The sequence below is a fragment of the Cygnus olor genome, chromosome 1 (assembly GCF_009769625.2).
Source record: "Cygnus olor isolate bCygOlo1 chromosome 1, bCygOlo1.pri.v2, whole genome shotgun sequence".
Taxonomy (NCBI): domain Eukaryota; kingdom Metazoa; phylum Chordata; class Aves; order Anseriformes; family Anatidae; genus Cygnus; species Cygnus olor.
The window spans coordinates 98,617,141-98,641,201 of record NC_049169.1 but is presented as its reverse complement, the minus strand read 5'-3'; the positions used below and the strand labels follow the sequence as shown (position 1 = coordinate 98,641,201).

General features: G+C 42.5%; 1 protein-coding gene across 1 annotated transcript; it reads left to right on the top strand.

Moving 5' to 3' along the window:
- The first annotated feature begins 55 nt into the window (after positions 1-55).
- Positions 56-14,362, top strand: RABL3 (RAB, member of RAS oncogene family like 3). The gene is made up of 8 exons (XM_040571961.1): positions 56-181; positions 358-449; positions 1,613-1,742; positions 4,751-4,865; positions 6,862-7,012; positions 7,990-8,061; positions 9,112-9,150; positions 11,772-14,362. Exons 1-8 carry the CDS (start codon positions 136-138, stop codon positions 11,835-11,837), a joined length of 711 nt encoding a protein of 236 aa, XP_040427895.1. The 5' UTR covers positions 56-135; the 3' UTR covers positions 11,838-14,362.
- Positions 14,363-24,061: the final 9,699 nt, after the last annotated feature.

The window sequence follows — 24,061 nt, the reverse complement described above, 5'->3', positions numbered from 1 at the left end:
ATCGGAAGCGAGGACCGCGCCGGCTCCTTCAGCAGCCAGCCAATGGAATGAGAGAAAGCGAACGGGCGCGAGCAGCGATTGGTAGGCGGATGGGAGAAGGCGGGGCGCGGCGGCGCGGTTGCTAGGCAGACTAAGATGGCCGCGTTGGACAGGGTCAAGGTGCTGGTGCTGGGCGACTCCGGTGAGTGCGCCCACCCCCGGGGCGCCCCCCCCCCACTCCCGCCCGCTACCGCGGCGCATGCGCACTGAGCCGCTCCCCCCACCCTGGGGCCGGAGGCCGGTGGGGCCGTTAGGGCAGTTACTGGCGGCCGTTGGTCGCTGGCGCTGACCGGGCCCGTTTTTTTCGTGCCGTTGCAGGTGTGGGGAAGTCGTCGCTCGTGCACCTGCTGTGCCACAGCCAGGTGCTGGGAAACCCGTCGTGGACGGTGGGCTGCTCGGTGGACGTCCGAGTAGGTGCCGGGCTGGGCCCCTCGCTAAGTAAAAGCTTAAAGGGTGAAGGAGTTTAAAGGGTGAAGGGCCGTGGCTTTTATTTTCACCCTCTTTGTGTTCGTTTCCACCTCAGGAAGAGCTGTGCTTCAAGGTTTTGTTTTGCTGAAAACAGTCCTTTGAAACAAAAAACACTGAATAAGAAGAGGAGGTTGCTAAGAGTGAATTCACAGCAGCTCCTGGCTGCTGTGGCCACCAGCGCGTGGCCAGGTTAAGTCAGAAGGCATGGGACTTACCCAAGAAACAGTCAGAGCACCGTTAAATTGTCAGCCCAACGCACTGGGGAAAAAAGCGTTAACTTGTTTTACTTGGAGGGTACAGAGCACGACCTGTTGTGCTGTCTGCTCCTTGCAGAGGAATAAGGTTCTTCATTAAGAAGCTTTCAGCCCTATGTGGCATAGCAATAAACACTTTCATCCTTTATAATTTGCTGCATTCTCCTTGAAATGCTGTGACATAGGTTAGGAGCAGTCCCATGTTATTGCCTATGGGTTTCACCTCAAAGAGTTCCAAAACATGTTTCCAAAATCTGGGGGAAGAAACACGGCAATCCATTTGGGGAGTAATCCAAAATTTGTTCTTGATTAATTCAGTTGAGATGGCAGTGAGAATTTGGGGAGGAAATTGATGCAGTCAGTTGGAATCCAGTGTGTCAATACGTTTAGTCCTGCAGTACTACCTACCACACAGGTTTTAACAAGCACAAGAAGTCATGCCCTTGTCTTTACATCTGCTTTAGCAACACACTCTTTCTAAGTACGCCATGAGGCGTAAAGTCTGTTAATATTTGGGTGGAAAGAATGTTCCCTGCTGACTCACCAAACTCCATCTAGTGGGAGAAAGAACTGTGATAGCCACTGGCCACCGCTTGACGCAATCCATCCAGTCCCTTCCCATTTGAAAGATTTGAAATTCTGTCGATATTAAGATTTGCAAATTTCTATCCATGCATCCCTTCCTTTGAGATACCGAGTTAAAGGTCTGGTGGTTCATCTGTATCACTAAAGTAGCAAATAAGAGATTGCAAACATAATAGTGCAGTATTTCACCTGAACGTGAAAGTGTTGTATGGCTTAACTTCTACAAGGTGATGCTGTGGTTATGTATGATATGAATTTTCCACTAGATCCATGACTACAAAGAAGGGACTCCGGAAGAGAAGACGTACTATATTGAGCTGTGGGATGTTGGAGGTTCAGTGGGTAGTGCCACTAGTGTAAAAAGCACACGAGCAGTATTTTATAACTCACTGAATGGTAAGTTTGCTTGGTGTAAATCTTTTTTCTGTGTCTTTTTCTGTTAAGAGCTCTCTCTAGGTTCCTGAGCAGGAGTCCTTTAAGTCTGGCTGAGGGCTATCCTGTTCTTTTTTCTGATTCCAGTACGTTTATACAAGAAAGAAACTGATGCCATTCTTAGAGAGAATTTATGGATTCAGTTTTAAACTGGAAAGCTATTTTAGGCAAACCTGTACAAATGAGCTTCGTCAACCTTTCCCTTTAGTCTTGTGCAGCTGGTGCAACAGGGAGTCTTTGAAGTTGTGGTGGTGTCCTTTCCAGCTATGCTTGCAGACATAAAAGGCTGCCTTCACCTTTCCAGGCCTGATAGACATACAGAAATATCATCAATATTTTCTCGCCTGTTCAGTTCCAAAACCTATAGCTGAGAAACATTTCAATGTATGATACGGTATGAACTTGAATTTATGATAGGAACTTTGATAGTTATATCCCACTCTGACAAATTTGAACCATTCTTCCATAAGATTGCAGTATTCTGATAACCATCTTGCCCTCTGCTCATCCAGTTTGCCAAGTTACTTTTTAGTACTTGAATCTTGCAACTTGCTGATGATGGAAAGTAATATTTTATTCCATTGAAAGGATGGCATCCCTTACTTTGAGGTACTGAGTTAAAGGTCTGGTGGTTCAACTGTACCACTAAAGTAGCGAATAAGAGATTATAAACATAATAGTGCAGTATTTCAGTTGTTGTTTTTGGCATCCGTGGGTAGTTCACCAAAAATCAATGTATGCAAGATTAACATCCGCTTCTGAAAATCTGTCTCAAATATTGTGATTCTTTGTTCCTCATCATTTGAGGACCTTCAATAATGAGTTAAGCCATACAATAAACATTTTTGCTCTGTGCTTGTTTAAGTAGCTATTTCTTCTTCTTTCCCAGGAGGAAAACTGTGTGTAGGTATCGCTTACTTATATTGTTAACCAGACCTCTCTAAATAAGATTTGAGTTGAATTGTGCTCACAAAGTAAGCCTTGTTGGTACATGAAAAAGATGGATTTCTTTTTGACACCAAATTCACAGTGTGCCAGCCTGTGTGGGTCATACTTGGAAATATCCTAGAACAGCACATTAGGAGATGAAATTTCAAAGTTATGTATCTGAGCTATAATTGATGAAGTTATTAAAATAGAGTTATTTATCTCCACTGCCCAAAAGATAGTATTAGCCAGCTCGCGTATGAAAACCATTGGCGTCGGTAGTTAGCCTTGGCTCTGGTTTCTTTCATTAGATAAATTCTTTCATTAGAGCTTGTCTCACAAATTGCCAGTTTGACCTGATGTAAGAAGAGAAGATGAATGCGTTCCCTCTGCCTGACTGCATGTCCTTTCTAGGCTTGCGGTGATCTGAAAAACCTGACATCAAAAGATGGTTAATGTTTGGTTGTGGCAATGTCTGTGCAGACTGTCAGGGAGACCTGGTTGTTTCGAGGTCAGATACAGTTTACTCTTCATTTGATCACAGATCTTCAGCTTCAGTGTCCCTGCCTCCGCTGCATGGATTGTGATAGTCTAGGACAATGAAAATGCAGCAAGGCTGCGGCTCACAGACCTTTATGTGGGAGGAACGTATCCTTGAGTGGTCATTGGTCCTGTCCGCTCTTCTTTGATGTTGACAGTCTTTTCTGCTGGTGCAACTATCTCTGTAAGTTTTCAGTGAAACAGATAAGGGAACTGACCTATCAAAAACACAGCTGGGGAAGACTGTCAGGAGGTGGGGCATGTTTCTCACAGCAATGCAGCAATGCCTCTCAGTCTGTTGCCATAGGCCAGGTTAGGTTGTGTTATGCTTTTTCTCCCTGTGCTGGGGATGGGCACATGGTTTAGTTGCCTTTTTATGCCCTTACTGAGATAAATGCTTTGAAGTAGGGATATGGTTGTGACATGCTAGGAACTCTCATAGCAGTGAGTCTCTGTGCACAGTAATGTGGGGTGGCGGAAAATGCGTGTGAAAATGTGGTTTGTTTTTAGTGTGTACAGTGGGTGGTATCTTTGGGTGTTGAGATTAAATGAAAGAATTAAAAAATTACAATTAAAAATAATAAACATTAAATTAACGTGTTTTCTACATCTGTGGGGTGTGAAGTGTTTTGAGAACAACCCCCCCCCCCCCATGAAGATAAAAGGTATAATGCCATTTTGTCCTTGAATTAATGATGGTTTAAAGTCTAGAGGAAGTGGGAGCATTCCACAGGTTGCAGAAGGTGTGAATAAATAGAAGAAATTTGCTAGCAGGAGTTGGTAATTGAGTTAGGAACTGTGGTCAGAAGTGGGTGTCTGTTAATAGTACAGCTAGGAGATTTGTCTGGCAGTTTTCCTGTTTCAGAATTTACATTTTGAAGGATTATAGTAATGAAAAGTGATGGAAGCTATAATGCATGACATCATATTAATTCATATTTAACTAGTAGCCTTTTGGTGGACCGTGAAAGTTTGTCTGTTTCCCCTTTGGGTACCTCCCCAGGTACTTGGCATCAGTTTTTGAAAATGCAGGAAAGCAACAGTGCTCTGTAAACCCTTCAAAAAAAAAAAAAAAAAAAAAAAGAAACAGCCTCTAACAGCCTTTAGACTTCTTAGATGGTGTGACAAAAAAAAAAGTTTACTAATTACGCAAAACAGAGAGAGGCTGAATTTTCTGCTGCAGTGATAGAGTTTGGGTATCCTTAGGACTGGATGAAGCAGAATCAGGGAATGCCTGCAAACCTCTTATGGGTTAAACCTGAGATGGCTGTTCTTTTCCTCCTTTCATGAGATTTTTTCTCTTAGCTCTTATCTAATTCATGATAAGCAGCTTTAAAAAAACAGTTGCATCCTGATATTGTCAGCTTTTCTCATTTACTTTACCGATTATACTTCCCTTTCTTGATTCTCAGATATCTGGGAACCTGCAGATGTCATTTTCTGAAGATAAGGAAAAAAAATATGTATCATTAAATAACATCTTGCTACCTACTCTTTCACTTCAGGGATAATTTTAGTGCATGACTTAACCAACAAGAAATCATCTCAGAATTTGTATCGCTGGACTTTGGAAGCACTCAACAGAGATGTTGCTCCAACAGGAGTTCTTGTGACAAACGGGTGAGTGAAAAACATACGTGCACGATTAAGACAGTAATTCCAGGCTGTTATGGAAATCTTTGTTCATCCCTAAGACTACTTGAAAACCACACAATGTTTGGTGTGGCTGAACTTTTAATAAAGAAATAAAAAAATAGGAGAGTATCAAAGAATATTGCTGTTCTTTTCTTTTCACACTGCTGATCAGGCCATTCTGTCGGTAGCTTCCCAAACATTGCTTTAAGGAAAAAGATGTTTACTGTGTCTTTCATTTGTTTGAGGCTTCTGTGAGAGTAGGTCCATTCCCTGATACCTGAAGGCTTGTATGTCTGCACTGAGAGATGCAAAGCACTTGTACAGTAAGTATCATGGGATGGCTGGTCTCTGTTCCGAAAGTCTTCCCTTCAATGCACCCAGACCAAGGAAGTTCACTTTGAGGGGTGGGAGTGATTTCAGGAGTGTGCCTAAAAAAAAGAGCTTGAAGAACTCTGCATGAAGAGCACTTTAATAATTAGCTTTACAACATCTTGTCAAGTATGCCCTCTTGTTATCTCTGTGCTCCCGTTATACACATATATACACATATATACACATATATACACATTATCAGGGAGGTTTTCAGATCATCGATAAATCACATGCATGAGCAGGAATGCAATGGGCAGCTTTCTGGGGAAGAATCAATTATTTATGCCTGTGCTGGCGCACAGGTGCTTCTATAGAAACATGGCAGAAGGGTTTGCATTATGTAGGTTTGCATTATGTAAACTGAAGGGTTTGCATTATGTAAACTGAAAATTTCTCCAATTTTTCCACAGAAAGATTTTTCACAACTTTTTTAATTTTCAAAAGCTTCGCTTCTGCCAGGGACAGATGCTCAGGCCCTTAGCAAACACTTGATCAAGTTGTTATTACTTGTAAAGTTACTTTCTATAAAGTTTGGTTTCAGTAAAAATGAAAGGCATCCTAAGGGCAGTGGTTTGAACTTGGACTTGTAATGACATTTAATTAAAATACTATTAATTTTATATAGGCTATCTTTGATCATTATTCATATCCGAATCAAAGCTTGCTGGTATTCAGCTTGTAGTGGCTACCTTTACTTAAATATAGAATCACAGAATCATTAAGGTTGGAAAAGACCTCCAAGATCATCTGGTCCAACCATCACCCTACTAAACCATGTCTCTCTAAGCGCCCAACCTTTCCTTGAACACCCCCAGGGATGGTGATTCCACCACCTCCCTGGGCAACCCGTTCCAACACCTGACTGCTCTTTCTGAGAATAAATGTCTCCTCATTTCCAACCTAAACTTCTCCTGGTGCAACTTGAGGACATTCCCTCTAGTTCCGTCACTAGTTATCTGCTAGAAGAGGCCAACCCCCAGCTGCCCACACCTTCCTTTCAGGTAGCTGTAGAGAGCAATGAGGTCTCCACTGAGCCTTCTTTTCTCCAGACTAAACAACCCCAGTTCCCTCAGCCGCTCCTCATAGGACTTGCGTTCCAGGCCCTTCACCAGCTTCGTAGCCCTTCTCTGGAAGAAGTTAGTAATGTGACACCTCAGAAGTGTTATTCAACCTGCTTTAACATGGAAAGTGTTTCACAGTTGCCATTTATTTCATTGCCCTACCTTAAAAACTCTATATTAAGGAAGTTTGGTTGGTCAGACAGAGTTGCCATCTTGCTGCTCTGTCTTTGATGGCCTTGTATGCTTGGTACAGTACTGGAATTCCTGTTTCTTTCCTGCTTGTGTAAATTATCTAGCATTTTCTGACCTGAAGTTCTATGCAGAGAAGAAATCCAATCATGTGTTTTTTTCCCTTTTCTTTCAGTTTCTGTGTAGAGAGTTAGATGTAGAAGCCCTTCCGTAATTTACAGATAGAGCATGTTCTCACTTAAATAAATAATGTTCCGTAAATTACACTTACTTGAAAGGGTTGGGGAATCTGATGGTGCCTCTGTGCCCACTTAGATGACCATCACTCCATTCGGGATTGTATTTTTTTCCTTTAACAGTGACTATGACCGTGAACAGTTTGCTGATAACCAGATTCCACTGCTGGTAATAGGAACTAAGCTGGACCAGATCCCAGAAACTAAGCGTAATGAAGTTTTGACCAGAACAGCTTTCTTGGCTGAGGATTTCAATGCTGAAGAGATAAATTTGGTTAGTATCCTTGTCACCAATGTTGTTTTTCTTTTAAATGGGAGTGATTCTGGTTTTTTTGTTAAGTAGAGATGTTGTTACAAAAATTGGGCTTCTAGAGATTTTCTCAGTAGTGCTGGAGTCATGCACGTTTTGATCATTTGTCTCAGTTACGTGATGAAATGATAGCCTTTGTTTCACTACAGGGAGGTAGAGGGGGTTAGATAAGGTCACCGAAGCTTGGAATCAATGGCTGGGGTTTAAATTTTCCCTTTTCTTGGTTTTGACCCAAAGTATTTTTGAATGAAACATCAAGACGCTATTACTTATTTCTGTATATGTATATATAACACGTGTATATATGTGTGGTGTGGGTTAACCCCATTAGGCAGCTAAGTTGTTCACTCACTCCCACCCAGTGGGATGAGGGGGAGAATCAGAAGGATTAAAGTGAGGAAACTCGTGGGTTGAAGTAAAGACAGTTTAACAGGTTAAGCAAAAGCTGTGCATGCAAGCAAGGCAAAATAAGGAATTCAATCATTACTTCCCCTCAGCAGGCAGATGGTCAGCCACTTCAAGGAAAGCAGGACTTTATCATGCATAGTGGTTACTTGGGAAGACAAATCCCATGTCTCCTAACATCACTGCTTTCCTCCTCCTTTCCCAAAGCTTTTATGGCTGAGCATAACGTCCTGTGGTATGGGATATCCCTTTGGCCAGCTGGGGTCAGCCATCCCAGCTGTGTCTCCTCCCAGTTTCTTGCCCACCTCCAGCCTGCTTGCGGGTGGAGCAATGTGAGGAATGGAAAGGCACTGTGTGAGCACTGTTCAGCAATAGCCACAACATTGGTGTTACCAACACTGTTTTGGTCTCAAATTCAAAACATATCACCATGCAAGCTTGACTGTATGTGCATGTGTGGGGGAAAATGGTATGTTGATTTCCATGTGTATGGCTTCCTTGCATTGATTTCCGTGTGATTGGTTTGTTGGTTCTAGGATTGCACCAATCTTCGTTACTTGGCGGCAGGTTCTTCCAACGCTGTCAAGCTAAGCAGATTTTTTGATAAGGTAAGTCAAGTCAATTAGATAGGTTTTATTGTTCTATATATTGAACACTGTCTGATGTCAGCACGGAACAATAGTAAGCTATTCCTTTCACATTCTGCTTCTTGTGTTGGTTCAAGCTACGTATGGGCAGGCTGAAGACTGGTCTGCTCTTGGAGACCACTGGAAAGTAGCTGATTCACTTGAAAGTTTCATTTTTGATCTACATAGAGCAATGCAGAAGAACTCACAACTCTACAAAGACACTCTGCATATGCTTTTGGAGTCTTTTGGCAGGCCAGAGGGTTTGCAGTGTGCTGAAGTAGTAATGTGGGGAGTTACAGGACTCTGGTGAGCTCTGTTGCTCCTGGTTAAAGCAAACTTCAGGAACGTAGAAACTTTGCACATTCCTCTCCTGCATAAGAGAGCATCAAGGCTTACTGTGAAAATGACAGGAGTGCTTTAAGGCACTTTGCATTCCCTGTGGAGCAGATCAGTGCCTGTAACAGATCATTCTTTAAAAAGAGGAAATTTGGCCTGGATTTTATTTGGAGGAGGGTGCAGACTGTACAAAGTGAGACAGGTAGCTTTTTGATTCTTAGATTGATGGTACTGGCTCCATAGGTGCCCTTCGACACAGACAGTGTGTGCATCATTCTCAGAGACCAAGTAAGGCTGCCTTGTGTCAAACATCACCTAATGCCTGGGGGGCAACAGCAGAACAAGCTTGTGCTAGTGCACAAAACCTCTGCACCTGCGGAGAGGGGTGGGAATAACATTGCCTCCAACGCAACAAGGAGACACCAAAGTCCCCCACTGCTAAATGAGGGCTAATTTAATTAGGTGTATAGAAGTTGAGGATAACACAACTTTACTAGGAATGACTGGAGGTGGCAACTCCTATGTGTAACAGAGCATTACACTTGAAGCAATAGGTCCCGGGCAGAGGGCTTAGGTTCAGACTTCTCCCCAGTTAGCCATGAGTTTCAGTGCTCAGGTGTGAAGCGTTGGTTAGAATCTGAGGTTATGCATATGTTGTGCCTGCTAAGATCATTCTCTCACTGTTTTCCCCAGGTCATAGAGAAGAGATACTTCTTAAGAGATGGCAGTCAGGTTTGTAATTTTTTCATACTTTTTTGTTTTGTTTTTCCCTGTGTCATGTGAACTGCTGATGGAGGCTGTTTTTAAAACATGAGCTTCATGTGACTTAAATGCTAGTCTATGCTGGTTGTTGAGTTTTTAAATCTGTGGGAGCACAGCTGCTTTGGATAGGAAGAAAAATGCCTGACTTCTGTCAGCTGAAATACGTCTGTAATGTGATCAGCAGTGCAATAAGTAAGTATGCTAACCTAGTAGAGGTAGAATAGGCAAATAAGATCTCTTTCAGATCTCTCAGCTTCAGGCTGCCTGTTTACATGTTTAGGCCAGAGATGCTGTCTTGAAGGTCAATGAAAAAGCATTTTTGCACAGCTAGAACTAGCATTATATGCTTTGTACAGGTAGTTATCATAGAGCTTGTGGAACCACAGGAAAAACAGCAGTATGGTACCAGCATGTGATTCATTCCTAAACGGTTAAATGAACTGTTTTCAGTGCAGTTGGTGAAGAACAAGAGAAGTGACTCTCTTGATTTGGGCAGGTCACTTTCAAGTTTTTGTTGCCCCAGTTTTTCCATGTGTTGCCTTCCATATAGGGAATAGTGAGGTTCCACTCATCACGTCTGTGAGGTGCTTGCAAATTAGAGTGAATAGCACCAATGAAATGCAATCAAATGTATCACAAAGTGTAGCTGTGCTGAAAGCCCCTTAGGGCTAGTGAAAAAAAATCTGGAATTACAAACTGCTTACTTCCTATGAGTGTGTTCTTATGTGTTTTAGTAATAAATTTGCTTTTTCCTGTTTGAGTTCTGCACGATTGCTTTTTTTTTTCCTGCCCTTTCCTCTCCTCCTCTCATCCTAGAGAAAGGAAGTCTCTTCATGGGGATAATAGCTTAATGCAGAAATCTGCTTGTGCGCTGGTTGTCTTTGACGCATGACGTAAGATTTTTGTTTTCTTATTTGATCACTTTTAGTGGCTCGCCAGAGATTAACTTTATATTCTTTATGGCCTCATGCCAAAGATTACAGCCTGCTGATTGCTACTTTCATCTGCCTCTCTGACAATAGCTCTAAAGCTTAAAACAAATCTTAAGCAGAGGGCAGTCATATTTAAAGAGACAAAATCCAAATTGGAACTGGAGATTTCAATGTAACCTCATGATGTTATTAGTAGAAGTGATCTATTTAGTGTAGATCTTATGAATCTGTTTCTGGGTTTTCTACAATAGGTTTCTTCAATCACTTGTGTTCTGAGGTACTTTTATTATAGAATTCCTCAGGATGAAATGAATGATAAGTTTCAAATTGCTTGTAGCAGTGGCCTCAATCAAATCTCATATAAATAAATAATTGTTACTCTTAATTACTGATTTTAATATAAAAAATGCTAAAGCAACTAAGTTTTTAGCTCTGGCGTCTTGCTACTTTTGAGTTATAATGACTTCATTTTTCCTGTTTTGAATTCTCAGAGCAATTTAGATTAGTTGAACCTGTGGGCAAAACTGCCTGGCTTCTCTTATAGTTGATTGCTTTTCAGGCTTGAACAAAATAATTCTTGGATGACTACCTTGAATATCTGTTTGTGTTTTAGGTCTGAAAATCCTAACTAAAATTAAGTTGTGTTTCTGTGGTGGGCTTTTATTTTGAGTAAGCTCGTTAGCTTCCTCAGTTTACCAGTGAGGTGTGTAACCTACACAATCTGCTTTGTATTGTGAATTACATTCTCTTTGCGTATCATCCATACATGCCCGTATTCGGGCATGATCTGTATGCTTGGCCAACCCCTTCCATTTTAATTTACTATATCTCCTATCAGAATATGGATGTGCTTACTGAGTCTGCTGTTTCTGCTTATGTGTAGTTAGACATAAAAGTTATTCTGGACTGTTATCACCGTTTTGTGAAGCCACCAATAGGACAGCCATCTAACACAGTATTAGAGACCAATGTATCTCTTTCTTTCAGGGGGTTCATGGGTGCACTGAATTGCAAATATGTTTGAAATACCATTAAGCCAGAGAAGCTTCTGATGGTTTTGAGTAGATTTTTTTTTTTGTAAGCAGTCATTGTCACAGTGTAAGCAGTATATACAGATAGGCTGTGAAAATAGGAGTGCTAATCCTCTGCATTGTTGCAGCCATTTCTATTCTGATGGCTTTCTCAAAGCCTTCACCATTTGATAAAACTGTACTTTCAATTACCAGTGAAGTACTGCTGTCTCAGGTTAGACAGCATTAAGTATCAACAGTTGTTTAATGGAATGTAGTAATAATATTTTACAGTTTCAAAAATGAGTGGAGGAGAGATTCTTTTATGCATTTGAATCTGGGGGAAAATACAAACTTTGGAATCTCTAATTAACTGGTTTAAGATTTTCCCAAGAAATCAAGGCTTTCATTTTAAACCTTGCCAAAAGAGCCTTAAGGACAAAAGCCACAGGACAAAAGATCCATGCTCCAGTTTTACCTCTTGTTTAATTGATGGTACTCCTCTAGCAGTAAGCTAGCATTTTAGTCCTGATTCTGGAGACAGCGTGGAAGAGGAACGCATTGTTGCAGTTGGCTTGGTAACAGGCGCATGAATATGGTCTAGAGGGAGCTCCTGCTGATTCTGATGACGTATCTTTTCTGTCTCTAGATTCCTGGCTTCTCGGAAAGAAAGAGGTTTGGAGGAGGAACGCTGAAGAGCCTTCATTACGACTGAACATTGAAGGAGAAGTGGAAGATGACTTCTCTGAGTTTCTGACCACATTCCCATTCCCACTGGATGCTTAAAGACAATAATTCGTATGTCAAGCAGAATAAAATGAAATCATGCTTTGGCTGGGTAGACTGCTGAAGCTACTCTTGCTGGAAAAGACTTGAAGACTTTCCAGAAATCTAATTTGAAACGTAGAGTCTTTCTTAGGATTGCAGGCCGTCTGGATATATGGGAACATTTGGGGAAAGTGTGCAATAAATTCAGTGCCTCCCACACTGCTGTGGGAAACTAGCATGCATAGCACATATATTTGACATCTTTTTCTCTATTTTGGAAGCTTATGGACAATCTTTGCATTGAATTTCATTCACCTTACCTCTAACAGAAAGATGACACTGAATGGGCTTCTCATTTGCAGTAAAGTGAACAAGACAAGTGAGCAAAATGTAAGAACGGGTAAGGAATGGTCTGGAAAATAATAGAACACCATTACTAAATGAATGGTGTTGTCTTACCTGAAACGCACTATTCAGCTCTATATAAAAGAAGGGATAAAAGCAATAGGTGAGAGATGAAAAAGGATTCGAAGCCTAAAAAAATCACAAGTGGAAAACAAGTGATATTAATTCTGCTGCTTAAATTCAAATGGTTTACTTTGGAGAGGAAAAAGTGAATCGGGTTCTCCTGTTTTTCTGTTCAAACTTGAGTGTCTTGTTCTTAAGTTAAAAGGCAATACAATGAAAAATGCTGGAAAAAGTGTGGTCTTATACAGTGCTTATGTGGAACATATGCGACATGGTCTTACTGAGCCTGAACGCTCAGTAGGTTCAGAAAACACGAAATATAAGAACATCCAGTGCTGAATTAGAATGGATAGAAATTTAAAAGGGATACAAAGCCCTTTAAAAAGTATAAACTGAGTACGATTAGAAAGTAAGTTATTTGATAAGATGTTTCCTTTTCATATTTAGTGCTAAGGACACAAGACTGTCCACTTGGGGTGGTCTCATCTACTGTGGAAGCTGCTTCCGAAATAGCCCAAGCTCCCTAGGATTACATGGAGTGGTGAAAGCCTGATTCATGGCAGTTTCTTCTTTCCCTTTCCTTTCCACTCCTTTCTCATAGTCACTGCTAATGGTTAAGCCTCTGGCAAAGGCTAACTGGGCACTGGAGTTAGATATAATTACAGATTAATAATAAATGGAAGTAGGAGAAAGTAAAAAGCTGGTGTGAAAATGACAGTGAGCCGAGTTCTGCAGTCTCCAGATTACATCTGCCTGCAGCTCTTCCCTAGCAGCTGCTTGGAAGTAAATGGAAAGCTGCCTATTGCCACTAATCAGGACAAAAATGACAGCTAGGTGTACCAGTCAAGCTTACTAAAAATATGGATACTTTACTTTTCCTTAGGCCATTTCCAGAAAGGTCTCAGAACATTTGCAAATGTGAGTGCATTAAGCTTTTAGATGCCTGTATGAAATACGTTATTAGTTTACACTTACTTTATGGCCAAGGAAAATAAGGTAGCAAAATATTGTTAGCAGAAAACTCATGTCTGAGCTATGCAGCTCATGACAGCACGAATGTCTGTCTCTGCTTCTTTGACAATGAAAGCTGAAATTATTTTCTCAAGGTCAGATTCTGTATCGTGTAGCTCTGGAGTCCCTCCTGTTACCAAGGAGCTGTAGAGGACGTCAAGAAAGCTAGGCCTGTTTTCTCCTTCACCCTGTGGCTTTAAGAGAAGTGAGCATTGCAGACTAAGGAAGGCTATTCAGTTTGAGGTGCTGCATGAAGCAATGGTTGCACAGGTCTTTGATATGGAAGCAGCAGCTTTCCAAAGCAGCTTTTCCTCTTCACTTAATAAAAAAGGAGCATTGCTTAGCATGCTGTAGGGTAAGCTCTAGTTGCAACTTACCTGTGTTTGAGTGTTTCACTCCTGAGCCTCCACAAAGAAGAAACAAAGCCATAGTGTGAGAAACCTTGTGATGGTCAGTTCACACTGCACGAACAGGACAGGATGCATAGGTCCTGTGTGTCAGTGGGACTGAAGGTTATGACAATCAGGATGTAGGGGCAAATTAGAAGTAAATACTCTTGTGGTAGAAGGAAGAGAAGATAAAGGACCAGTACTGAGGAAAAATACAGAGCATGTGGGCAAGCAGTAGAAGGTTAGCAGGTTGACAGTTTTCTTGAGCTCCTGCTGGAGCTGAGCTACATTTGTCTGGGCTCAATCATCCAGCTGTGAGCCATAAAACTCAGTCTGGCCTGAAAATGTCCGAACACCAGTTTAAAATTGTCACCCAAAAGAGCAGTGTTCATCTTCCTCCCAAATATTCATCGTCCAGGCCAGGTTATTTCCATCCACTGTTGAACTGACTTGCTGCGTGGTGTAACAAGTGACTTCATGGTCAGTCTTGCTGTCTCATCTGCAAAGTGAAGGATGCTTCCCTGGAGGCATGGCTCTGATGTATCTGTTTATCAAACTGTAGTGCTTTCGATACATTGGGAATTAAATAATTTACCTTTTTGTATTTTAGTCTGGATGTTTCACTTAAAGAAAATGAGAAACAAAGTTGTTCCAAGCCGTTTTGTGTTGTCAAAACATTTATTCTGATATCACCACCCTTAACTCTGCCAGGCCATAAATAAATCTAAACTTCAATACAGTTAATTTTAGTGCACTGAAATCCTTTAGAAATCTGTCATTTGGATATAATTCTAAAGGACAAAGGCTAAATTTCTGTGCTGTTCTCTGTCAGTAGCCCTGAAAAATGATTGCAGAGCTATGTGACTGTGATTACAGTGTTTTAGCATCTGTGGTCCCAGATTAGAATAGATTACTTTGTAAAATACTTAAGCACTTTCTTTTCCCCCAAGTATTTTTACCTACTTTTCTTCTTGTAGCATTTCATTGGGGCCAAGTTAGGGATATTAGCATATTCAAGCTATGTTTAAATATAATACCTACCCGTCATGAACCCATGTTGGCTGGGACCAATGCAGTCATTGGTCCCAGCCAACATGGATTCATGAGGGGTAGGTCCTGCCTAACAAATTTGATTTCTTTTTATGATAAGATCACCCATCCAGTCGATCAAGGGAAACCAGCTGATGTGATCTTTTTGGACTTCAGCAAAGCTTTTGACACGGTTTCCCATAGGATTCTACTGGACAAAATGTCCAGCATACAGCTAAACAAAAACATCATACGATGGGTGAGCAATTGGCTGACGGGCAGGGCTCAAAGTGTTGTGGTAAATGGGGCCATATCTGGCTGGCGGATGGTCACTAGTGGAGTCCCTCAAGGCTCCATTTTAGGGCCATTCCTCTTCAATGCTTTTATAAATGGTTTGGATGTAGGACTAGAAGGTGTTTTGAGCAAATTTGCCGACGACACCAAACTTGGAGGAGTTGTGGACTTGGATGAGAGTGGAAAGGCCTTGCAGAGAGATCTGGACAGATTGGAGAGCTGGGCAATCACCAACCACATGAAGTTTAACAAAAGCAAGTGGCGGGTCCTGCACCTGGGATGGGGCAACCCTGGCTATACGTACAGACTAGGCAATGAGACGCTGGGGAGCAGCCCCGCAGAGAGGGATCTGGGGGTTGTGGTTGACAGCAAGTTGAATATGAGCCAGCAGTGTGCCCTGGCAGCCAGGAGGGCCAACCGTATCCTGGGGTGCATCAAGCACGGCATCACTAGTCTGTCGAGGGAAGTGATTGTCCCACTCTACTCTGCGCTGGTGCGGCCTCACCTCGAGTACTGTGTGCAGTTCTGGGCACCACAGTACAAGAAGGACATTAAACTGTTGCAGAGTGTCCAGAGGAGGGCGACGAAGATGGTGAAGGGCCTAGAGGGGAAGACATATGAGGAGCGGCTGAGGTCACTGGGCCTGTTCAGCCTGGAGAAGAGGAGGCTGAGGGGGGACCTCATCGCAGTCTACAACTTCCTCGCGAGGGGGAGTGGAGAGGCAGGTGACCTATTCTCCGTAATCACCAGTGACAGGACCCACCGGAACGGTGTTAAGCTGAGGCAGGGGAAGTTTAGGCTGGACATCAGGAAGAGGTTCTTCACCGAGAGGGTGGTCGCACACTGCAACAGGCTTCCCAGTGAAGCAGTCACTGCACCAAGCCTGTCTGAATTTAAGAAGCGATTGGACTGTGCACTTAGTCACATGGTCTAAACTTTTGGGTAGATCTGTGCAGTGCCAGGAGTTGGCCTTGATGATCCTTATGGGTCCCTTCCAACTCGGGATATTCTATGATTCTATGATTCTATAATCCCCGAATTTCATGGTTTTCCTGTGCTTGGGGTTAGGATAATTGCAGTATTCCTGTTTTGTGGTTTTTGCATTTACATGGCAGGCACACACTTTAGCTGTCATTAAATGTCTCCATACTGTTTTGGTTTGGAGTGGTAGCTTCTGTTTTCTGAAATAGTGCAGTGCAGAATGGGTAGAGAATAATAAATTAGACAAGCCATGGGAATTGGCATAGTCCCTTTCAGGCACCAGTAGCCTGCAGAGTAGGTGGAGTGTGTGATCAGGTGCATCTTTCTCTTTGTTTTAATCAGAGGTAATCAATCCATACACAAGTGACACTAATTTAACACCACACCATAGTTGTACCCATGTTGTTGTGTAGACGGAATCTCACGCTGGCGGTGGTGTATATGAAGCGGTCAGGATCCAGTGATGTGGAATGACCGTCCCAGTTCTCTTCATCAATTTTAACCTTACTGCCCCATCCCTTCTGTGCTTCTGCTTGACCTCTCTCTTAAACTGTCTGAACACCTGTTTTAAATTGTCACTAAAAAAAGTGTTCATCTTTCTCCCGAATATTCATCATGCAGCCCAGCCCTGGTGGTGTTTTTTTTTTTTTTTTTTTTTTGTCTCACAAGCTAGGGCGCAGTGATCATCTCATACCTGCGTTAACGCAGTGCCACGAATCTAACATCTTAGTTATTTTAATACACGCAGGTCTCCAGTCCAGATTGAGTATCTTATTTGTTTAGATCTCATCACGTTACCACAATCATGCATATTATTTTCCTTTTAGGACAACGCAATGTGTAATAGAATCACAGATGTTGACACAGTTACATTTACTTCTAAAAGAAGTGCTAGGTCCACTTCAGAAGCCAGTGTGTGAATTCCTTCCCCTGTGTGACCCCTCTGTGTCCCACCTCTTTTTGTGCTCTACTCCTGCACCCTCTGATTTCCCCCTCCCACCTGTTAGTGCCTCCATTTCTCTCCACCTCACTTTGTCTCTCTTGCTGGATCACCTGTTTTCTGTCTCCTGGCTCTTTGCATTTCTCTCCCCCCAACATCTCTCCCTCCCTCCATTTCCCTTGTCCTCTTCTCCCATCTATCTCTGGTGTCATAGGCGCACACATTACACATTGAGGCGCTTTTACCCAGTTGCTTTAAACTGGAGCTACTCCCTCTCTCCGTTATTTTCTCAGCAGAAATATGTGCCCAGGTGCTGTGTACCTAATGCACAGTCAGTCTAAGGCGTCAGGGAGGATGGCTTGTGCATGTACTATTGAGGTGTGTTAGACTTTGACGCAGACACAGGTGAAATGTACTGCAAATGAGCAGAGAGCCTCCCTTCTCCCCAAAGGGCTCGCAGAGCTTTCTGGTGGATTTATGTCCAGGTGAATGACTGAGGGCACAAATATGTCCCAATTATGGAAAACCCCTCAAGCTGCCCTCTTGATTTCCAAACAGAAATACAGGAAAACCGTATCTTTAGTAACCTTAAACTCTTCAATGTATGCTTTTGGTTTAGTAGCAACAGGATTGCCTGCTCTTTGCAGCAATCTGTAGCAAAGGTGCCACTGGCTTTAAGCATTTTGAACTTACCCAGTAATGGGGGTTTGGGGGCAACCTTAATACCAATTTTCATTATTGATATAACAATAATATTTGCTGCAGCAGCTGCAATGTGCTCCATTTATCACAAACGAGATACAAACTACTGTGTCGGAGCCTGCAGTCAGTAGATTTTTCAGTTCGGTATGGTGAAGTCAGCACTTGAATCATCGTTTCTCAGTTGATAAGGAGGTGACAGGCTTTGCTGAGAGAAGGGCTGCTTCTGCTTTTCAGCAAAGAGAGTTTAATCCTTCTATTTCCTTTTCTTTTGTTAGCCAGCTCTTCCCATTAGAAGTCATGTTCCTGTCTCGCTTTCCTTAAGAGGATGCCAGTTTCTTTGATTCTTTTATAGGGCTGAGCTTGTCTGTGGCTTAGTGCGCTAGTTTTCTTTGACAAAAAGCTATTATCATTATTGATGAACCTGTCACTGGCTGGCAAGTTACCAGAAAGTGCTCAGAGGTAAAGCTTTCCTTAGGGTGTGCTTTGCTGCAGCACCGTGCATTAAGTCCTCATACAGACACTGGAAAAAAAAAAAAAAAACATAGGGTAGATGTTAGGTGGAAGAGGAGAAAGGAGGACAAAATCAGTCCCGATCCTCTTAAATTTCAATCATCCAATCAACTACAAAGTTCTCCTAAAATAGTGAGAGCCTAACAGATAGCCAAAATGCTGACTTTACAAACTGAAGTATTGTTCTTAGTGTTATATGCTTGTACTACTATGGGTTTATTCTAGCATCTGATCAGCAAATGGGGAAAATGGGGCATGGGATCCCTTTGTGGCTCCTTATGGCACACCAGAACACCCAGTGAAGAAGTCTTGGGAATGTCATCAGAGTAAGGGCTTTGCAGCTGCGCAAACAGCGCTACAATAAACGGTGATTCTCAGAACCTGTGTCTAAACAGATCTTGAAACTAGATCCGTATTTGCAGATGTGGTTTCTTAACAGTGAGAGTGATGGTGCCTGGAACAGTTAATGGAGGGAAGCAGAATTGTTATTGTTTGGAGGTTTTTTGGGGGTAGAATTAGTAGTTTTTCGAAAGATGTGCTTTAACACAGCTTTGAGGAAAAGTCCCCCAGAATGTTTATTAGGAGGTTGGTTTAGATGATCAGAGCTATCTGTGCTCTCCAAAGAGACTGTGAAACCTAGCTCTGACAGTTTAGCTGCTTAGCCATCCTCTGCTGCAAATAACATTAAGTACAGATATGTTTTCTTTTCCCTGCTTCGACATTATATCATTGAGACACAGCTTGTTGTGTCCCTTGGGCTTATCAATGTGCAGAAACTCTGCTTCAATACCTACTGAAATTGCACGGGCAAATTCCCTCTCAGCACAGATTTTTCTCAAGATGTCAAACACAAGTCAAATTCATAAATAAAAATACAAGCTCTTTCTTGACTAGATCAACCAAATGAAAGTCAGTGCTGTGTGAACAATCCAAGCCAAAGAGCAATAATTTCTTCTGACTGGGAGGAGCATGAAGTAAAACGGTGTGTGATTAACCCATGCACCACTACATTCCCTTGGCCTGAAAGTTAACAATTACAAAGTGGAAATGGACTACTGGCTTTGGGTTAAAGATATATTAAAGAACGAGAGGACCTACTAACTTTGAAAGCTAGGACTAAGCTCAGAGTTTTTTATGTTGCTGTCTGATACCATCCTCTCTTCCTAAGGCTTGCTCTGCTGCAGCTTACATGGGCTTGATGGGCTGTCCTACCCCTGAGGAATAAAAGGTCAGATCACAAAATTCAGTGACTGTCCAAAACAAGCACGCTCCTTGGCTGTTCAGGGGGAAGGACAGAAGAGTCCAAGGTGACTGAATTTCCCCCCAGCTCCTGGAAGTGGTCCTACTAGCCTGAAGGCAGAAGCTTCACAACAAGGTGAGCAGGTGGCTTCTCCAGCCTCTCTCCATGCGGCATCTGTTTTTTGGTGACAACGAGCGTGTGTTCTCTGCTGCAGACAACTTTTATGACCTTTCTTGCACAAATAAATGATAATAATTAACCTGTCTGACATCTGCTGCTGAATGGTCCCAGAAAAATGACAAGGACATATTTCATAACAGCCACCCTCCAAAAAAAAAAAAAAAAAAAAAAAAAAAAAAAAAGTACATGTTATTAAAAAGAGCCCATTTTGCCACAAAGCTGTTGGCAGTGATAAAAAGAAATGTAAATATTATTGTTTTATTGTCTTATATTATGATGAAAGGTTCCAAGAAAGGATTAAATCCCCTGGTACTAGGCAGTATACTAGCACATAAACAAAGGCAGCTGCTCTAGAGAACTTCTGTAGGATTTGGCAATGTGTAAGAGGTTAACAAATAGCAGAAAAAAATGCATGGTAGGGAAGATGAGATCACAGAGACAGGAATGAATGAACAGATTAATAAATGTATACATTAATTAATGCATTTTGGCTGGATAAGGGTGGGCAGGAGAAGAGATTGGTCCTTTTGGAAGTAAGATAATGTCACTGTGAAAAGCAATAGGTGATTGCAACAGGTCCATGGCCAGGTCAGAAAGGACCTGTCTCTCTGTTGCCTCTTACATACATTGCACACGCGTGCCAAATCTGGCAGGTTACCAGAGGAAAATCTCCAGGCATTTCAAAACATCTGGGATGACGTCTGCTGTGATTCTGACTGTTGTGTGACATCCAGTTGAAGCTGTCACACTGGATTTCTGGCAGGGCTTTTTGCCTGCACCAGTGACGTGCTGCCTTGTGCTGCTACATTGGCATGTGCCCAGCAGGCTCTGCTCATGCCAGTCCCCTTCTCCAAGCCTTGTGAGCAGGTTCAGATCTACACACACAGGACAGAACAGCTTTACTTTTGGGGTTGGACATCCACTTGCTACAAGAAGTGATGGTGAGCAGTGATCATAGCAGTGCTGACAGAGTGCAGCTCCTGCTGGGAAGCACTGTGCTAGGCATCATATGGGAACCTAAGAAGGTGCAGGCCCTACTCTTGGAAAATGTACACCATGCTAGACAAGTGTTAATGTAAAAGGACAGGGAAGATCACACAGCCTTGCCTCTGTCATGCGACATTGCACAGGAAAATAGTAGTGGAGAACATAGGGAAACAAAGGGGAAAAGTTCCTTGTCTCTCCCTCCCTTTTCTCCCAGACCATTTGCTCCCTCAGTGCCCTGAGCTTGAAGGAGATTCATCGGGAAATGAAAGGTCTTTTAAGGTACCTGCTATGAAGTCTAGTTATTTGAGTCCCATTTGTCTATTTGGTGAAATATAAGCTGCCTCATCTTCTATTTAAAAGGCTTTTTCCATTCTCCCCATCTTCCATTCACATTGAAATGTTGAATGCCAGATGCCGTTTTCAAGCTGTTACATTTTCAAGCAAGCCCCTTGGTGCTTCCTCTCATTCTGTTTCTCTGACGTAGACGAGCTCCTTGCATATCTTTGCAAAGCTACCTCACGGTGCCTATGAGGATAGTTCTCACCTAGTAAGCTGGCAGTAAGCTGCTGGTATGCAGGTACCGTGGAGGTGCAAGTACATCATGAGGCAGCCAATACTGGTGACATTCTTCTTCACGTGTCTCTCTTGGGTCTTGACATAAATTTTGGCTGGAATCTCTTTGGAGTAAAGGCTACATGGAGCCATGCACAGGCAGAAGTCATAAACCCAGAAAGGTAGCTGAGAAGACACTGTACACTTTTAAGGCTTATTCTTCCACCCGTTATTCATTGTGTTTATGAATCATGTTTATGTGATAGCAATTCATTGTGACTATGAATCATATTTATGATTCATATAGCAAAAAGGGTAGTTGCTATAAAGTAAATGAAGTACCTCTATACTTAATATTTCATAAGATCTATATGTAAAAGCCAATGCAACCAACTAAGGGGGTTGAAACTTAGTTGAAACTAAGGGAGTTGGATAAAGCTGAATCACAGAATCACTGAGGCTGGAAGGGATGTCCTAAGATCATCCAATCCAACCCCCATGCTCAGGAAGGGTCAACTGGAGCAGGTTGCCCAGGACTGTGTCCAGTTGGGTTTTGACTACCTTCACAGCTGGAGAATACACAGCCTCTCCATGCAACATATTGCGGTGTTTGACCATTACTTAATACTCACATTAAAGGGCAAAGTTCCAGAGAACTACAGGCCAGCCAGTCTCACCTCCATCCCTGAGATGGTGGGGGAACAATGAATCCTGGAAAACACTTCCAGGCACATGAAGGACAAGAAGATGACGAGGAGTAGACAGCGTGGATTTATGATTTCTCTCTTAAATGTGATGGGCTAAGTCAGAAACATCCCAGAAGTGTGAAGAATCCTTCTTTTGTGCATTTCATATAATTTGAAGGTCAATAAATCACAAAGGCCAACAGTGTCAGTTCAACAGCATCTCATTAAGTTATATTTTTCCCTGAACGAAATGGAAAAGCAAGGTTAGACAACCTAATAAGCTTTGAAACGTTTACATAGCATGTCAAGTGAGTAATGCGATCATAGCATGTCCTTCCTTCCTTTAGAGAAGAAAACAAGAGCAAGCAGGAAGTAGGTCTACCCACAGTTAAAAAACAAGACCTTTATTTTTGCCTGTTCCACAAGGACAAGACAAGAGAGCAGGAACTGTAAAGAGGTGTGAGCAAAGAAAAATGTAGGTTCTCAAAGGGGACCGTAAGCTAAAATTACCTCCCCTGCTGCATGGCTCAGGGAGGGATAAGGGAATCAGGGAATCTTGAAGCCCCTGAAACTCTGCAACTTTGATTTCCACAACTGTAGTCAAATGGTAATTCTTCACTGTCAGAAATGTGAGAAGAACTCTACTCTTACATATTGTCTGGTAGGAGAGGAGTCTCAAGGGTAGGTGGCAGGTGCTGGGTACTTTATTTCTTTGGCGATGATGAATCACTACTCAGGGTGAACTAAATTATTTCCAGCTCTCCTTGAGCTGGAGAATTGCATAGTGCTGGCAAGATTTTTTTTATGGCAAAGCTGGAAGAGGCCAGGGTAGCGAGAGAGCCTTTGTGGCCATGTGGTCAGATGGAAGGAATAACAGAGACCTACAGAAGGCTTGTAACTTGGAGATTTCTATGTCTATATTCTTCTAGAGTCTAACACAAGGGAGTCCAGGTCTGTGGTTCAGACTTTCAAGTACTGCCATAATAAAATGATCGACATTCCTAGGTGAACTTGTCGCCAGTGTACTCATGTTGTAATATGGTTAGATTTTGATCTGTTTTAGAGCAAATGTCAATTAGGCACTGCTACCTAATACTGTACAACCACGTTAGCTGGTCTGTTCCTGGTGAATATGGGACGAAAACACTAGCTTCATGAAATCAGAGGAGCTAAGCTCAGCCCCTGATCTGTCCCTGAGCAAGGAAAGTTGGAGACAATGGGTCAGGCTGGATCCCAAGCAGGCAGAAAGTCCCCAAAGAGTTTAAAAGAGGATGGAACACTTCCTTTCTTAGTTCATCTCTCCACAACGCTCCCACCAATTGAAACATGGGAAGATCAAGCTGCATAGAAGAAAAGCTTTTTGACCATGAAGACATCAAGTAGTGGAACAAGCTGCCCAGTAAGGCTGAGCAGTCTCTATCCTTGAAGTCTTCAAGACAAGACTGGATAAAGTCCTGGGCAGCCTGGTCAGATCTCAGAGCTGACCTTGATTCAAGCCAAAGACCTGTCTAGGGACCTTCTGAAGTCCTTTCTGACCTAAACTATTGCATGATCCTGGGATCCTAAGACCAGAGGGGACATCCAAGGAAAATTAGCTCTCCCTCTGTCCAGTCAGTAACCACTGTCTTCATATACCCAACCTTCTCCTTTGTAGCCGTGTGCCTAGTTTGCCAGTGCTTTGCTGCTGGAAAAGTAGGCAGCAAAGCTAGATACACTTTGTCACGGAAAATAGCTGCTTTAGGGAAATATTTATGCCTAGAACTGGCACTAAGCAAAGGCAGCCCCTTCTCTGCAGACCTTAACCAGCAGCAGCTCTCAGTGTCCCTGGTATATTATTCAGGGTGGTGTAAGGGTGTTTTTGGAGAAGACAAACGGCTACACTCTGACCTTCTTGCAGCCAGAGCCCTCGCTGTCTGCCATGGCAGGAGGTAAACAGTAACTGCTCTGGGCTTCCAGGGTGCTCCAGGAGAGGGGGAGACATCAACTGCAGGGTCACATCTGAATTTCAATGTAAGCCTTAGAGCCGCAGGAAGGAAAAAGATATAGCTACTTTTTTATTTTTTATTTTTTGGAAAAGAGAAGAGAATTCAAAGTTTTTGTTGTTGTTGTTGTTGTTGTTGTTGTTTTTAAATCATTCGTTTTTGTTTCTGCAACTTCTGGAAATGCAGCCCTGTTTTCATTAGTATTCTGTTGCTACCTGCA

Coding starts and splice junctions, on each gene's coding strand:
- RABL3 (XM_040571961.1), top strand. CDS start 136: ATGGCCGCGTTGGACAGGGTCAAGGTGCTGGTGCTGGGCGACTCCG. Junction 1,743..4,750: donor ATTTTATAACTCACTGAATG/GTAAGTTTGCTT, acceptor CTTTCACTTCAG/GGATAATTTTAGTGCATGAC. Junction 4,866..6,861: donor GGAGTTCTTGTGACAAACGG/GTGAGTGAAAAA, acceptor TTCCTTTAACAG/TGACTATGACCGTGAACAGT.